We start from the raw sequence: 15232 nt of genomic DNA, 5'->3' as shown, positions 1-15232 counted from the left end.
GAGACTTGACTGATCTCTTGTATATATACTAGCCACCACACACATTAAGATCGGAGACTTGACTAATCTCTTGTAGATGTACCAGCCACCACACACACTGAGACCGGAGACTTGACTGATCTCTTGTAGATGTACCAGCCACCACACACACTGAGATAGGAGACTTCACTGATCTCTTGTAGATGTACCAGCCACCACACACATTAAGATCGGAGACTTGACTGATCTCTTGTATATATACTAGCCACCACACACAAAAAGATCGGAGACTTGACTGATCTCTTGTAGATGTACCAGCCACCACACACATTAAGATCGGAGACTTGACTGATCTCTTGTAGATGTACCAGCCACTACACACATTAAGATTGGAGACTTGACTGATCTCTTGTAGATGTACCAGCCACCACACACATTAAGATCGGAGACTTGACTGATCTCTTGTATATATACTAGCCACCACACACAAAAAGATCGGAGACTTGACTGATCTCTTGTAGATGTACCAGCCACCACACACATTAAGATCGGAGACTTGACTGATCTCTTGTAGATGTACCAGCCACCACACACACTGGGATAGGAGACTTGACTGATCTCTTGTAGATGTACCAGCCACCACACACATTAAGATCGGAGACTTGACTGATCTCTTGTATATATACTAGCCACCACACACAAAAAGATCGGAGACTTGACTGATCTCTTGTAGATGTATCAGCCACCACACACATTAAGATCGGAGACTTGACTGATCTCTTGTAGATGTACCAGCCACCACACACATTAAGATCGGAGACTTGACTGATCTCTTGTAGATGTACCAGCCATCACACACACTGAGACCGGAGACTTGACTGATCTCTTGTAGATGTACCAGCCACCACACACATTAAGATTGGAGACTTGACTGATCTCTTGTAGATATACTAGCCACCACACACATTAAGATCGGAGATTTGACTGATCTCTTGTACATATACTAGCCACCACACACATTAAGATCGGAGACTTGACTGATCTCTTGTATATATATTAGCCACCACACACAAAAAGATCGGAGACTTGACTGATCTCTTGTACATATACTAGCCACCATACACATTAAGATCGGAGACTTGACTGATCTCTTGTAGATATACTAGCCACCACACACATTGAGACCGGAGACTTGACTGATCTCTTGTAGATATACTAGCCACCAAACACATTAAGATCGGAGACTTGACTGATCTCTTGTACATATACTAGCCACCACACACATTAAGATCGGAGACTTGACTGATCTCTTGTACATATACTAGCCACCACACACATTAAGATCGGAGACTTGACTGATCTCTTGTACATATACTAGCCATCACACACATTAAGATCGGAGACTTGACTGATCTCTTGTAGATATACTAGCCACCACACACAAAAAGATCGGAGACTTGACTGATCTCTTGTAGATATACTAGCCACCACACACAAAAAGACCGGAGACTTGACTGATCTCTTGTAGATATACTAGCCACCACACACATTAAGATCGGAGTCTTGACTGACTTGACTCTGGAACACTACAAGTGTAATGTACAAAAACATCTACACCTTTTCCAATTTCTACACCCAACTAGGCTATTTAGTCTTTTGAATCCTTCAAAAAGAGCATTGAGACTTTACTCCGTATACATTTGTTGTTATTTACCTAACACCCATTCAACGTTCATGTATTTACACCCAACTAGGCTATTTAGTCTTTTGAATCCTTCAAAAAGAGCATTGAGGCTTTACTCCGTATACATTTGTTGTTATTTACCTAACACGCATTCAACGTTCATGTATTTACACCCAACTAGGCTATTTAGTCTTTTGAATCCTTCAAAAAGAGCATTGAGACTTTACTCCGTATACATTTGTTGTTATTTACCTAACACCCATTCAACGTTCATGTATTTAGCTGTGGCGACATCCCTTCGGCTACCATCACTACCATTCTTTGATATTGACAAGCACCATGCTCACCCAACCATTTGTCTCCCCCATTGCCCCCATTACCAACCAAGCAAGACGTCACGAAACGGTGTATGCATGTGGAAACAATGTCCCAGTGTTCATAATTCATCAAAATGCTGGAGACGAAATGTTGATAGTGACAATTGTCTCGTGACTGTCTTGGCAACGAGTCCGGTACAATTGATCAACACTGTTGTCACAGTTTCATTCGTCTCGCCGGTCTCCATCGGAAAGGTTTCAGCGAGTTCGTCTTTCACAGGTCAGGTACAACTGTAAGCTCAACATGGTAAGTACAATGTTCTGGTTAAGTCAGTTACACTACATGGCGCCACAGTTGCTGATACAGATGTAGAAGTGTTTCGGGTACATCATTCTGAGTTTAATATTAGACGCTCGCTTGCACATGTGACATGGGAGTGTTGTTGCCATTCATAAGCGTTTGACAAGTCAAAATCCAGTCATGTCAATTTAGCATTATATCAAAATGTGATCCAATAGATCTCCAAGGAACAGAAGATTGAAATATGTTAAGTATTATATTCTAGATGACAATCAACAACCTGAGTATTTTATAATCATAGAGATCATTATAAACCTAGTTTGACAGCTTGGTGGTTAATGAGGTGTAGAGGTGTTGTGTAGGGTGTTTAATAAACAACTCCGATAACTTAGCTCAAGATGCGGTCAAGAAAGTAACGCGATTTGCCACGACTGTGGTATATTGTACGACCAGTAGATACAGTAGATATCCCAGGTAACAGCATAATGCCACTGACAACATGAGTAGTTAATTTAATCATTAAATGTATCATCGTTTGGCAGCTGTGTTGAGGGTTTTCACTCTTGTGTAAAATACGTGTTCCTCTTGTAAATGTTTTGATGCTAGAACACATCTATGCCGCTATGATGAACCTGTACTGAGGGCGGTGCCCGTCTACTCGAACACAAACGTATGCACAGAGGTGGCGTTTGCCTTCGATGACAACCAGAGACAAACAGTCTGGTATACCCTGCAGCATGAGATGCCCATTATTGATTGTTTTAAAACTGCGTTACGCATAACTATTTCTATCTTGATGTCGATATTTCTCTGTTAAGTTTGAGACTCTCATAAATATTTCTATTCAATATTAATGTGGAATTGATTCCCGAATCCGATGAATTAATTTAGAAAACATTTGGTGTTGCCATTAACAGAGGTCCATATTCTTGTCGTGAGTTGTGGATGCACCGAGTGGTACTTAGTCCCCTGGCAGGTTTCCATGGCAACAATTGTTTAATGTTTACATCGGCATACTAAATCAACCATTGGCGTTTACAATGCATCGATTAGAGCGAAATGATTGAAGCTATGGTGTTCTATAGTGGCGTCAATATACGATGTGTACGCATTTGTCAGATCGATCAAAGGAACATGTGAATCTTGGATGATCTGTTAAACAACAATAACAAAACGAAAATCGATACTTGTTCTTTGAACACAGATCGATGTTGCTGGAGAAAGGGCGTTTAGCCCGGGTACGCCGACTGCCGAGAGACTGAGACACGTCTTTCAGGCACTCATGAGTCGTTACAACCTTGAACCTTGATCAACAAGATCATTTACTCATCAGGAGACCTAACAGTATAACATGTTTGACGAATGCTGACAGTAACGACAGTAACACATGACGTATTCACACGGATATCACATACATATAACATATGGCGTATTGACATGGATATCACACACATATAACCCATGGCGTATTGACATGGATATCACATACATATAACCCGTGGCATATTGACGTGGATATCACATACATAAGAGGGATATATAGGAAATATCGTCCATGTTAAGATGCTGACTAAGTCGTAAGCATGTCTTTGTAAATCAGTATCAACGATGATAAGAGGGCGTATCCTGGAACAGGTCATAAATACGTGCAAATACTAGTCAAGTTCATCACAAGAAAAAAACGTGCGTAAGAATACGACATGCCAGGTGGTTGCATCGAATATCATTTTAGTTATTGATGTGTCAAACTTGGAATAGCTTCAACATGTCTACCACTAAACTTTCTGAAAGATTTACTTGCACTCTGAATTTTGTAAACCTATCATGTGAGCGCTATGAGTGAGTGAGTGAGTGAGTTTAGTTTTACGCCGCACACAGCAATACCCCAGCTACATGACGGCGGTCTGTATATAATCGAGTCTGGACCAGACAATCCAGTGATGAACAGCATGAGCATTGATCTACGCAACTGGGATACGATGACATGTGTCAACCAAACCAGCGAGCCGATCGGGTTTGTCGCCTCTGACGACAAGCATGGTTTACTGAAGACCAATTTTAACCCGGATCTTCATGGGTATATGAGCGCTATGAATACTACTAGTTGCACAGTAAAACCTGAATAATATATCCTATATTTCACATAGCAACGATTTTTATAATAGAAGAGAAAGCTATGAAGCTATTTGTGATTAACAAACATTCATCTTTCTTTAACAGTGTTGTGCACTGTCTAGTGTTAGTCCACAAACTTGTTTTTAGGCAAGATGCTGGTTCTAACATTATTCCTTCTTTCCAGAGGGAATGCATTTCTATTCACGTCGGCCAGGCCGGATGTCAGATGGGCAATGCATGCTGGGAGTTGTATTGCCTGGAGCATGGCATCCAGCCTGATGGTCAGATGCCCTCGGACAAGACGATTGGTCATGGAGACGATTCCTTCAACACCTTCTTCAGCGAGACTGGAGCAGGGAAACACGTCCCTAGGGCCATCTTCGCAGACCTCGAGCCTACTGTTGTCGGTAAGGAAATTTTAAAAACAAATGAAAAGTAAACTTGATGCATAAAATTTGGTTGTATGTGGGATTAGTTGTACGACGATCATAGTCTCAACTAAACCTACGACACACGTCTCATCATTTCTTTCATATGAAACTCAATTCGGAAGTGTACAAAACATTGTGGCCTATCTTAAAGATGCTGGCAATTTCCCTCTAAGTAGTTGTAAACATGTTTGTCTTAAAATTGTTTGAAAGAAAAGGTCCATTTCTGTTCAACAGATGAGGTCCGTACCGGCACCTACCGCCAGCTGTTCCACCCCGAGCAGCTCATCACCGGCAAGGAGGACGCCGCCAACAACTACGCCCGTGGCCACTACACCGTGGGCAAGGAGCTTATTGACCTTGTCCTTGATCGTATCAGGAAGTTGGCTGACCAGTGCTCTGGACTCCAGGGCTTTCTCATTTTTCACAGCTTTGGGGGTGGTACTGGCTCCGGCTTCACTTCACTACTTCTTGAGCGTCTTAGCGTTGACTACGGCAAGAAATCTAAGCTTGAGTTTGCCATCTATCCAGCCCCTCAGGTGTCTACCGCCGTGGTGGAACCCTACAACTCCATCCTGACCACTCACACAACCCTGGAACACTCTGATGTGGCCTTCATGGTCGACAACGAGGCTATTTACGATATTTGCCGACGTAACCTTGACATTGAACGTCCAACGTACACCAATCTGAACCGTCTGATTGGTCAGATTGTCAGTTCCATCACGGCCTCTCTCCGATTCGACGGTGCCCTGAACGTGGATCTGACCGAGTTCCAGACCAACTTGGTGCCCTACCCACGTATCCACTTCCCTCTGGCTACCTATGCCCCAGTCATTTCTGCGGAGAAAGCCTACCACGAGCAGCTCTCTGTGGCCGAGATCACCAACGCTACATTCGAGCCCGCCAACCAGATGGTCAAGTGTGACCCCCGTCATGGCAAATACATGGCCTGCTGCATGTTGTACCGTGGTGATGTAGTTCCAAAAGATATCAACGCTGCCATCGCCACCATCAAGACCAAGAGAACCATCCAGTTCGTCGACTGGTGTCCTACTGGTTTCAAGGTCGGCATCAACTACCAGCCACCAACAGTTGTCCCCGGTGGTGACCTGGCCAAGGTCCAGAGAGCCGTCTGCATGTTGGCAAACACCACCGCCATCGCCGAGGCCTGGGCTCGTCTTGATCACAAGTTCGATCTGATGTACGCCAAGCGAGCCTTCGTCCACTGGTACGTGGGTGAGGGTATGGAGGAGGGAGAATTCTCTGAGGCCCGTGAGGATTTGGCTGCTCTGGAGAAGGACTACGAGGAGGTTGGAGTTGACTCCATGCAGGACGAGGAGGAAGAAGGAGAGGAATATTAGACAAATATACCTTGGTCATATCCGTTTAAACGTAAGGGTATTAGAAAAATAACATCCGTACAGGGAAAGATGATTTTCAACCTTTTCTAATCAGCTTCTCTTGTATGCAGTCCAGTTAAATGTCACATTCTTTGCTTACTCACCCTTGGTGTTTTTGTTCATACGTCGTTTTAAGCTGTATTCTAGTTAAAACACAGAGTGTCATTTGAGGAAACTATTTGATCAAGTAGAAATAAACTAGATGATTTACCATATATTATTGAATTTTAATTTAAAAGACATTGCCTTTTTTGTTTGAACTGAGACTCTCCCTATAACTGTTACTTTATGACATCCATGTCGATCTCAGTACTAAACTGAAATAAAATACTGCTGTTATCTACTTTCACCAGTTGTTTTGTCTCCCTCAACATAATTATCATGTTAAAATGGTTGTGTATGTCACGGACTGTTCTATCATATCTCCCCATCTGGATGGAGACGATTCACGGAGACCAATTACTCACAAACTACTAAACGGAGATTCCATTCTCTCTCTCTCACACACATGCACGCACGCACACACAAACACACACACACACACGCACACGAACACACACACACGGATCCTTTACGACTACATGTACGGATGTTCGATTATCTAAGTCAACCAAGGTTATCACATTTGAAGAAACTCGGAATGCAAACTGAGACATATGGCTTTCGGGAGGTAACACACCATAGTCTGATGAATTAACGACAACACTGAAACAGACACACAAAACTACAAGGGGCTAATTGCAGTAATTGGCTGTAAAGCTATTTTGGTAACCATGATAACCCTTCTTAGTAACAGAAGTAACAGGAGAATACAGTTCAAATAACGAGTAGTAAATCAACAGAGAGGCATTTTTTGTAGAAGTTGCAGTATTGGTTTAATGTACTAATATCAAAGAAACCAAAGTTATATTTCTTGAGGCATGTCAAAATGCGTATATAGTATCAATATGGACCAGACAATCCAGGGATCAACAGCATGAGCATCGAACTGCGCAATTGGGAACCGATGACATGTCAGCCAAGTCAGCGAGCCTGACCACCCGATCCCGTTAGTCGCCTCTTACGACAAGCATGGGTTACTGATGATCAATTCTAGCCCGGACCTTCAAGGGTAAAATAATATATAAAAGAAAGGACACAATGATGTGGTATAGAGGTTATCATTTATTTGTTAAGGTCGATTGAATGAACTCAATAATCACGATGCCAAAAATCGGTTCCATGTTGTTACATAATTTATCAACAAAAAGCGTAAACAAAGTGTCAAGCCATAAGAAATTAAATCTGATGTTTTAAACGTTCAGTAGCGTGTATGGCTACCCCGTGCGTTCACAGCTGTCAAGCAACGCCTACTTATGGACTGTTTGATGCGTGTAGACACATTATTGGGTAGTCAGTGCCATTGTTCCTGCAAAGCAGCACCAAGATCGTGCAAATTCTGGGTTGGTTCCTGAGAGTGCGCAGACGTCTACCAAATGTATCCCAGATGTGCTCGATTGGATTGAGATCAGGTGACCTTGATGGCCAGTCAAGTACGTTGATTCCTGTGTTCTGCAGGTAATTTCTGGTCAAGATGGCTGTATGGGGTCTGGCATTGTCATGTTCACACATGACACAAACCTGTACCATGTGCTACCATGAATGGAGTAAGTTCATATGGATGGACCATGAATGGACTAGCAGTAACTTGCAGTATTAATTGAGGTTCCCACGGATAACCACAAATCGGGAATGGGCAATCCCACAGAAAGCACCCCAAACCATGACATTGATGGGAACAAGTGACACGTGTTTTAGCACTATTGTGGTGAATTTTTTCTTGAGTCGATACGTGGGGATTAATATGATACCCGAAAACTGCCTACTGTAACAATTTATAGATTTATTACAAATATGACTTGTGAAGTTTTTCCTTTGACGCAGTATATATACTTACCTTGAAATATGATACAAAGAACCTTGAATTTCAACATTCCTGTTCCTATTTGATATATCACAACACTAATGAGACGGTTTCTGATTTTGCCGCTCTTGGTCAGTATAGATTTTGTTTCGTAAATACGTTTTATACTGCGGGTGGAACAATCCTCCACAAACCGTTAAATGTTTGGGAACCCATCACCCAAAAAAGTCACGTAAACTGTGTGGGAACCAGTCACCGAGAGACAGTCACCGTAAACTGTGGCGGAACCAGTCATCCACAGACAGTCACCGTAAACTGTGGCGGAACCAGTCACCCACAGACAGTCACCGTAAACTGTGGCGGAACCAGTCACCCACAGACAGTCACCGTAAACTGTGGCGGAACCAGTCATCCACAGACAGTCACCGTAAACTGTGGCGGAACCAGTCACCCACAGACAGTCACGTAACTGTGTGGGAACCAGTCACCCACAGACAGTCACTGTAAACGGTGGAGGAACCAGTTACCCAGAGACAGTCACTGTAAACTGTGGGACAACCAGTCACCGAGAGACAGTTACTGTAAAATATGTGGGAACCAGTCACCGACAGAAAGTTGCTGTAAACTGTGCGGAACCAGTCGCCAACAGACAGTCACTGTAAACTGTGGAGGAACCAGTCGCCCAGAGACAGTCACCGTAAACTGTGGGAGTGAGTGAGTGAGTTATTATTCAACGTCACATCGGCAATATTTCAGCCATATCGGTAAACTGTGGGAGAACCAGTCATCCAGAGACAGTCACCTTAAACTGTGGAGGAACCAGCCACCCAGAGACAGTCACCGTAAACTGTGGGAGTGAGTGAGTGAGTTATTATTTAACGTCACATCGGCAATATTTCAGCCATATCGGTAAACTGTGGGAGAACCAGTCATCCAGAGACAGTCACCGTAAACTGTGGAGGAACCAGTCACCCAGTGACTGTGGGAGTAGTGAATTGGCTATGATCAAGTTTCCATTAAATATGTGCATTTTATGATTAAGCACAAAAGTTGGTCATCATTTTCAAGAACATTTCTGAAATAATTTGGAGGCACATATTTTTATGTCCGTGTGCGCATGTGCAGTAGACAAAAAATGTCGCAATGCTTTCAATGTTTCCTCTTACATAGTCAGCAAATGCAATCATTACAAACCAATAATTTCACAATTAATTGTTTACAGGTACAGGAAAAGAGTGAGTGAGTTTTACACCGCACTCAGCAATAATCCAGCTATATGGCGGCGGTCTGTAAATAATCGAGTCTGGACCAGACAACCCAGTGATCAACAGCATGAGCATCGACCTGCGCAATTGGGAACCGATAACATGTGTCAACCAATTAAGTCAGTGAGCCTGACCACCCGATCCCGTTAGTTGCCTCTTACGACAAGCAAGGGTTACTGAAGGTTCATTCTAACCCGGGCCTCAAACCGAAACATGAGTCTCATTAACCGATTCAGACAATGACTTACTTTTCAGCCGATCCGAATGTTCTCGTAAAATGATTCACAATTCATTTGGCTCACTGGTTACACCTGTTATGTATTTTTTGCGCTTATTCGGTGGAGTTCTGTAACGCACAGTGTGATTGATATAATATCAAGTCCGTACGAGATCGCCAATTTTTTCTAGCGGCAACGCCTCGTTTTGAGATTTCCACGATTTCCGTTTTTCAGAGGACGCTGCACGACAAAGCACGCTGCACAACGTGTTTGCAAGGCTTAGATGAAGTGCAGTGTTGCAATATACATGTATCAAATAATACTGATAAATATTTATGTATCCAGTTGAATGAATTCTGGACTGGTTATTGTACTAACTTGCGCAATAGGACGGAGCTAAGCCAGCAGGAAACGAGACTGTTGTGTAATCAATGTTTTGACTTGCACGGTTTAAAGGTCAAAAATCTTCATTGTGCATGAAGGCCACCGGCCCATATACATATAACATATATACAATCAAAATATATTGGAAACACGATGTAAAACAATTAAGAGTTTTTATAAGCAGTATATATGGATTTGCATAAATTTAATAATGCTTCATTTGAAGCGGACGTTAACAGGCTTTTGAATATAAATATATTTGGAATTCGGTTGTAAACATACAGAAAACAACGTAATTTTTCTTTAGAATAATATTTGCATACTAAAAGAAAATGGAATTCATCCTCTTTACCGAATTTACAAACAGGACAAGTGCGTACAGATACATCAATATTTAACCACCTTCCTTCATTTATTTTTAATCGTAATAGGCCTGCTCGGAACTTTATAAGAATATTACGATATTTGTTTATATGTATGACGCTTAAATATTTTTCAGGTTCTAGTAAACTCTTAAATTCTCTTTACAAATTGTAGCGTGAACTTTTGTTGAGAGTACAGTGCCAAAATTTGTAAAACATATTTACACATACATCTTTAAAACATCTAAGAAAATCAACTTTATTGCCTACACTTTGTGTTAACCATACAAAGCCAAATCCACGTGAAAAAAGTATATATTACGAATATGAGAAGCATGATTATTTTGCCTAATGTTATCTAAATATACTGACATGTCATATGATTTTTGGGGTATTCTACCAGAGTGCATTTCTGTAAGTTTTAACCAATATTTAATAACTCGACATAAGGCATTTATATACAAAGGATATCGTCCACATTCGCCATATACTATAACATTAGGCGTTTGTAATCCTACCTTTAGAAATTTCTTACATGCAAGCAAATGAACTTTTTCAATATTCTCATAGCGGCTAACCCCCCATACTTCCGCACCATAAAGTAAAATTGGTTGAATTTGTGAATCAAATATTTTAAAGAATACCTTACGATCAGTCACATCAATCTTTCTTAAGTTATATAATATTTGTAATAATGCTCTTTTTCCCGTCAGTGCTAGATCGTCTGTACATTTATTCATTTTAAACGTGGATGTAAATATAATACCAAGATATCTATATGAATTCACAACATCAATAATAGAGTCTTTATAATACCATTTTTCTTTAGCTGATAATCGCCCACCCCTTCTAAAAACAGCAATATTGGTTTTATCGAGGTTGACTTAAGTCCCCATTTATCAGAATATGATTCTAAAATATTCAATTGTTTTTTGTAGTCCCGAAGCTACGTCAGATATGAGAATGACGTCATCTGCAAAAAGTAGTAGCAATATCTCTAAAAAATCAGGAAACAGCTGTACACCAAATTTACCACTTTCTACAATATCAGTACACAGTTCACCAATAAAAAGGAAAAAAGAAGTGGACTTAAAATACACCCTTGTCTTAGACCGACTGGTCAATAAAAAAAATCTGTGTGAACATTATCGTTGCATCTTACACAAGCTTTAACGGATACATATATACTTTTTATTGCAGCTAGCATTTTGCCATTTGATCCAGAGTTTTGAAGACAATACCAAAGTTTATATCGTGATACAGAATCGAAAGCTTTCCTTAAATCTACGAAGGCGACATATAATTTTTTATTTTTTCTTGATAAGCATTTCTGAATTATTGCATTTAAGGTGAAAACGTGATCAGTTGTAGAATTCTCTTTTCTAAAACCGGCTTGAAATTCAGGTATTTTATCTCTTATCGTAGCCCAAGTTGTAAGTCTGGTATGAAGAATCCGTGTATATATTTTGCTGAGTACACTTAAAAGGGAAATCCCTCTGTAATTATCGGGATTATCTCGTTCACCATTTTTATGTATAGGAATTATAATTGCTTTAGTCCAGTTTTCAGGGAAAACACCTTTTTGAAACAATATATTAAAATGTTTTCTAAGAAATGGTAAAATAATATGTGTAGAACATGTAAGCATTTCTACAATTATACAGTCATTACCTGGAGATTCACCTTTTTTTAAATGATCTAAGTCTAATATAATTTCTGAATCAGTGAAATCGCATTCAAGAATAGTTGCATCAATATCATCAACACAATCCTTAACATCTTGACATTCCCAAGTTACTGCATCACTGGGCACAGTTCCATTAAAAACCGTGTTGAAATGTTCAAGCCATATGTCTTTATTGATCTGAGGTTGTGTCCTATTTCCTCCAGAGATGGATCGGACCTCTTTCCAAAATGATTGTTGGTCCGATAAAGCTGCATTTCATCTGTTTCTCCTTTTGAGCTTAAACATGGCCTTGGACTTTCTACATAAATGTTTATACTCATTCCTTAGTTTGCAATACATGCTTCTTGTTTCGTTTGATTTATGTTTTCTGAATCTTCTCCAAGAACGTCTTGCTTCTCTTTTAGCAGATTTACAGTTATGATTATAGAATGAATTAATGAAGTTATGTTTGTTTCCAAGAGTTTTTTTCATACAAATGTAAACTCACTAGCATATGCTTCGACTCTACACGAGTATCAATATGCATGTATTTACAGATTGATGTAAATCAAAAGAATTAATGAAATAATCAATTACACTGCATCCTTGGTTTGAAATATAAGTGAAATTGCCATCAAAATCTCCATTTGTTCTTTCATTGAATAGGTACAGATTGTGATCAAAACATACGTCTAAAAGCATACGACCAAACGTTTTCATAACATTATCGCATGAGTGTCTCTGTCCAAGTAGCACAGGGTCTTCATCCGGGAAGGCACTTCTGTCTAGTCGTTCAGTGTCAAATGTCTCTGGTGCGCTGTTACCAAGAGCAACTCTGGCGTTCAAGCCCCCACAGATAAGAACTTCTGAGTTCGAGTCACAGGTACAGGAAAAGAAGAGAAATAGTTAATTTACATTATTTATACACATCCCACAAATATAAATGCTCCTTCCATCCACAATGGCAGGTAGCAGACAGCTGTTCGAGTTCCATGAAAAAAGCTACGTATGCTATGGTTTCATCTTATCAATACTGACTGAAAATGCACCTACTATTTTGCAAAAGAACTTCAGGACATTAATTCATAAGTTTTTGGATATTTTAAACAATAAAATCTTTAAGTTATTTGACTCAAGGGCAAGAGTGGCAGATAATCCAGATGTGTCTTTCGCAAGGGAGCAGTCATTATGTTATCATTATTTTATTCCAGTAAACATAACTAAACCTCACTTTTATTGTTCAATATTTTAACAAAAAATACAAACAACAATTAAATTATTGCAATTCAGTGATAATTGTGATAATTTATGATATGTTCATAAAATAGTTTTTTGAAATTGAAAACTCATGGTGACACATTAATCGTCTTCGCTTACAGGCGCCGTGGCAGTTATACTACAAATGACAAGTTACGATATTGAATTTGGACTTCATGCTCAAGGCCATAATGAAATATATCCATAAGCATTAATCGTGCAAAACCCCACTTCTTTAAGATGAGTACGAAACGAAGACACATGTTGGTGCATATGCTTTGAAAACCAAAATTACACTGATTAAAATGGTAACTGCAACACATTTTACTATGATTTAAAACAACAACAACTGAAATTGAACAGTGGTAACACATTACTGCAATATGAGAAGAATACACAAAAACATGAGTGTAATGTTATGGCCCCAGTGGCATATGGAAGACAACTCCTGAAGCCTTGAGTGACACGAGCCAACAGGAAGTAGCTAGTTATCTCCCTTGGATCCAGGAAGTATGTACTTACCTCCCTTAGTAATGGCTCATTAAAAACCTGTGTTTAATGCCACTGTGTTTGTCATCCAAGAACATCAGCACGTACAGAGCATAACAATGAATATCAACAATGCCGGAAAGTATGGTCACCATGACAACTCAGAAATCGCACAGTATTTAGACAATGGTTGTTCTGATTGGATGAACCACCACAGGCGACCACACCAGTATCAAGTGTAGCCATCACCTGGACTTATAACACCTGCCAGTCTCCTCCTCATACTGCCAATCAAGCCTCGTATTATCAGCATCTGATTCCTCTGACATTCCGGATACAGTGTATGCCTCAATTCTTCACATTGAACAGAATAAGGTCCAGCTCGAGCTTGGCATCTAACATAGTCTGAAAGATGTTCAATGAGGCTTATATTGGAGCTCCTTGCGGGCCATGGTGATGTCTCGATGGGATTGCTCTCTAGCAAGGGCGATGACGGTACGACACGGCCTAGCGTTGTCATCCATGAATATCTGACGGTTGACAAAGTTAACAAAATGTGGCCCCACGGCCGTATCAGTACTTCCTGTCGAAAACACTGGTCCTTGTGTACTATAATGAGATCCATTACGAAACGTAGTCCCACACCGTCACTGATGGGTTCAGCTGCATAGATCATCTCCTGATGATACGACGTCTCTTTACGTGACAACGGCCATGGGCAGCGTGTAGAAGAAAGCGATTTTCGTGAGACCAATGAACCCCACGCCATTTCCTCAAGCTGCAGTTCTTGGAGTTTGCACCACACCAGGCGTTTCTGCCTGTTCCTATCTATGAGAAAGGGACGTCTGATCGCGAGACGTACCCTCAGACGTCGCAGCCTCCTGCGATTGTCTGAGAGACTCCCACTCCCCAATGCAGTTCTTCGGAATGGTTTATCATACTGATGTCTTGCCAGACGATGACCCGGTAATCGTGGTCAGTAGTGTTCCTCAGTCTGCCAGGACTTGGGCGACACTTTACTTCCCCGGTGGTCACGTGGTTCCTCATATGCCAGAAGATTCTTCATAAACGGACTATCAGCCATGTGATTACAGCACCGATGTTACGACAGGACATCCATGCATCATGCAAGCCAATAGCTTGCCATCATGTATTTTCAGAACGTCTGTGTCTTGCCTTGTCAAGTACTGCCGTCTTTTAAATCATTTCAGGAAATTGTAGTGCTCATACTGCAATTTGAAATGTATACACCACTTTGCTCGGGACCATCGCATCATGGGGAAATATGCCCCATGGGAATAGAGCAGTTTGAGACTTTTACAAAGGAAAGTTTGTGGACAGAACAAAGCCGAGTAACAGTATGTGTCTTGTACCTTTTATTTTAACTTTGACTGATTAAAAAAGCCGTAGAAGGGGTAAAGAAGAGCTGGAAACACTGAACAGTGACGTAGAACTCTTATC

At 40.7% G+C, this 15232-nt stretch overlaps 1 protein-coding gene across 3 annotated transcripts in view; it reads left to right on the top strand.

The window, feature by feature from the left end:
- Positions 1 to 2128: 2128 nt before the first annotated feature.
- Positions 2129 to 15232, top strand: part of LOC124276687 (tubulin alpha-1 chain-like) — a 104593-nt gene continuing 91489 nt past the window's right edge. The window contains exons 1-3 of one of the 3 annotated variants that reach the window (XM_046712336.1): positions 2129 to 2287; positions 4581 to 4803; positions 5062 to 6573. In XM_046712336.1, coding sequence (XP_046568292.1) covers positions 2285 to 2287; positions 4581 to 4803; positions 5062 to 6188 — 1353 coding nt within the window. In that variant the 5' untranslated portion in view covers positions 2129 to 2284 and the 3' untranslated portion in view covers positions 6189 to 6573. Of the gene's footprint in view, positions 2288 to 4580; positions 4804 to 5061; positions 6574 to 15232 lie in introns of those variants that run through there. The other 2 variants (XM_046712335.1, XM_046712330.1) reach the window with 2 other exon arrangements.

The sequence above is a fragment of the Haliotis rubra genome, unplaced genomic scaffold (genome assembly GCF_003918875.1).
Source record: "Haliotis rubra isolate DU_JTF1 unplaced genomic scaffold, ASM391887v1 Scf211, whole genome shotgun sequence".
In the NCBI taxonomy this organism is placed as follows: Eukaryota; Metazoa; Mollusca; class Gastropoda; order Lepetellida; family Haliotidae; genus Haliotis; species Haliotis rubra.
This window is presented reverse-complemented; position numbering and strand designations above follow the sequence as displayed.